The 3,235-nt window shown below is 50.9% G+C and overlaps 1 protein-coding gene across 1 annotated transcript in view; it reads right to left on the minus strand.

The window, feature by feature from the left end:
- Nucleotides 1-1,144: 1,144 nt before the first annotated feature.
- The window catches only part of LOC125431324 (F-box-like/WD repeat-containing protein TBL1X), a 36,586-nt gene continuing 34,495 nt past the window's right edge, over nt 1,145-3,235 (minus strand). Inside the window, 1 exon segment of the mRNA XM_048494090.1 lies at nt 1,145-1,468. Coding sequence (XP_048350047.1) covers nt 1,145-1,468 — 324 coding nt within the window.

A 3,235-nucleotide genomic window follows, 5' to 3' on the forward strand; every position in this document is an offset into this window, starting at 1 on the left:
ATTTTCAAACCACGATATTAAGTGACCTTCTCATGTTCTTTTCCATCAAACCCGCGGTCACAGGTATTACTATGTTGACGATGATCACTTTCTTGTCCTCCATCACTGTGATTATTGTTGTTGTTGTTGTTGTTACTGAGGTCTCTGCCATTTATTAATTCATTAATAGATCTTTTTCTCACCCATCCCAAGATCTGATCTGGATTTTCACACTGGTTTCCAACTGACATAACCAAGACACAAGAGACAGTGGGGGAGGAGGAAGATGCTCCTTTAACTAGGGAGCAACCTGAGTTTGGGGAACCACGCAGACACTATGCAGACAGATGCTTTTCTAGCATCACCCCTGTGAATGCAACTCAGCACAGGCCGGCTAGGCTGCCCAGTCCCAAATTGGAGGTGAGGAGCAAAGAAAGTACCTTATGAAGACCCCCAGTGCAGAGTGCATTTCCCCCCTCGAGGGCAGATCGGATCCCATTTAGCCGTCCAGGGGTGGGGATCTTTACACAATCGCAACTCTTTAGGGGGAAGGAAGACCTACTGGTTTGGGGGACCTACTTACAAGAAAGTGTGCGTCGAATCCCAGCGAGGCAGGAATCTGGCGGCCTGGGAACTCTCCCGCCCGTCTGTGAGTCATTGAGGGGCCCAGAGACTGGGAGGGGGGAGGAGGATTTGAGGGGCTCATGGCCAAGCCTAAAGAAAGGAGCAACCCCAGAGACCCAGCCTGGGTCACTCAGGAGGCTCTTCGGACACATTTTCCCTGGCTCGGTGGCGATCCAGACCCCAGATTCAGGGAGTTGATTCTGCCTTCGTTAGCAGCGGAACGAGGTGGGAGAATCAAGAGACAGCTCCTGACCATCTGCGGAGTGCATTTCCCCCCTCCAGATCTCAAGCCGACTAGCCAGGCGGGCTCGTGCTTTGCAGTCGGTCCTAAACTTTAGCGTTTCCTTTTTTAGGAACCCCCGCCAGCCCCCAACCCTGTCCCCTCTGCCCGCGGAGGCCCCCGGAGATCCGCAGGGTCTCCTTCTGACTCGTGCGTAAGACATCCGTCTCGCTTGCTCCAAGGGCCCTCCTCTGCACATTTCCTGAGGAGTCAGCCCCGCTGATTGTCGTGGGACTCACTTTGAAGTAACCCTCCAAAAGTTCACCCCAAATCCTCCGCCTGCCGACTCAGCGGGGCTGACTCCCAGCAAAGCGTCCATCCTTGAGCCTGCAAAGCGGTGAGACTGATTTTCAAGCAACTGCCTGGAGGAAGGGGAGCGGTTTCTGCCCGGGAGTGCTGCTGGCTACCTTCAGCTCCGCCAGCGTTGCCCATTCCTTGCTGAGCTGGCAGCCTCGCCCACTGCATGAGATAGTTGCCAGCCTGGGACCAGCGACCCACCCACTCTGGGGCTGGCGGACATCTAGCCTCCATCCCTCCCTCGCTCGCTTGCCCGTCCTTGGAGGCTACAATCCTATGCTCACCTGCCTGGGAGTAAGTCCCATTGAGATCATTAGGACTTGCTTACGAGTAGACACGCATAGGATTGGGCTTGCAGGCGATCCGCAAAAGACACGCACGGCCCCTCGGCGCCCCTGAGTCCTGGATCCGCGGATCCCTCGGACCCACTTGTAAATTACTCCGGCTGATCAGTTTCAGCTGGGAGAAGCGCGGAAATCCTCATCGGAAGGTTCGCCACGTGCTATGACATAACTGAGAAAACCCCTCTCTGCTCTGCAGCCGTGGTCGCCTCCCTCCTCACGTAAGTTTCCTTTCAGAAATTTATTACGTGAACGGCAGAGTAGTTTTTCCCCCCTCTCTCGAGTTGTCACTCTCCCCCTCCCCCCTTTTGGACAATAACGGGTTTTTACTACTGGTTGTAAAGTCTTTAGCGCCATCTAACGGCGCTCCACAGAAAGGCCTCTAATTAAAAGGTGGCACTTGCTCGCTCTCTCCAACCCCCACCCCGCATTTGTCACCGTTTGGTTGGCTGGTGAATGAAAAAGATAAAATAGATAGTTTGGGGTGTTTTATTTTGCTGAACTGCCTTGAAGGAATTGGGAATCAATGAAGCTTTTTATTCACTCTCTAGGTAGTTTCTGGCTGGGTCCCTGGGTTTTTCATAGCTGCATGACAGACTGGAATTCAACTTAGTATGCCCATGTGGAAAGCTGCAGTCCCTGGATTTCTGCCTGTCACCTAAACATTAAAGGTAGTGGAGTCCTGGTCCAGTATGTTGGGAGCCCAATATGCCTTGGCTTTCTAGAATGAGAGGTATTGGGGTTCAAGTTAATGAGGAAATCACGCCTATTGCCCCAGAAGACCCGACTTCAGATTTGGGCATGTGAAGGATGTGGCATTGCTACTCAGCGTAAAGCAGGAGTCCAGCAGCCCCATCAAGACTAACACAGTTTACTCTCCCAATGCTTTTGCCTGTTAGGGCCCACTTCACCTGGAAGTGGTGAGAAAGAGACTGCATAGTTTGAAACAATTTCACATCCAAAGAGTAAGCAGTCTACTCAAAAGGGCCGAGAACCACTCCGAACTGCTGACTGACAGAAAAGGTAGGCTGAAGCGTGATATTCGATGCATGATATGCAGATGAATAGAAAAGCACATTAGTATAGGTGATTAATATCCCTAACAGGTGGGCTGTACTGCTCTGACGAGGAAATGTCAGGTCACCTTTGCTTAACAATAAGGTACTTTGCCTTATTTTATATGCTCATGGGCACCTTTTTTAGCTTCTTGTGGCATAGGTTTGAACTGTGGGGCTGTCTAATCCTAGGGCTAATTGCTGAGGGCCCTGATCTGCGTGATGCATCATCTGCAACTGGATGGCACCTTCCACCTCCAATTTCCCAGGAAACAACACTTCTATATGATAGCGTTCATATGTTCCATTTATTTCCTCCAGCCATCTCAGTTTGCCTGTGTTCAGCTTCTGTTATATGATCCCTCTAAAAGCAGGGCGTCAGCAATCATCTGCCACTTTTCTGGAAGATGAGTAAAGGCACACTTAATCCCCACTGAAGTTTCTTTATCTAAAATATGGGACCCAAAGGATTTTTTGTCTTGTGCTACATGATTTACAGTGCAGTCCTAAGCAGGGTTACACCCTCTGGACTCAGGAAGGCAAAACTGTCTTTATGTGCGTCAAGTGCCATCAAATCTCAGCAGACTTAGGGGAATCCCACCCGAGGGCTTTCAAGGCAAATGAGAAACAGGTGGTTTGCCATGACTTCCCTTTGCAGT

This window comes from Sphaerodactylus townsendi, linkage group LG04 (assembly GCF_021028975.2).
Source record: "Sphaerodactylus townsendi isolate TG3544 linkage group LG04, MPM_Stown_v2.3, whole genome shotgun sequence".
In the NCBI taxonomy this organism is placed as follows: domain Eukaryota; kingdom Metazoa; phylum Chordata; class Lepidosauria; order Squamata; family Sphaerodactylidae; genus Sphaerodactylus; species Sphaerodactylus townsendi.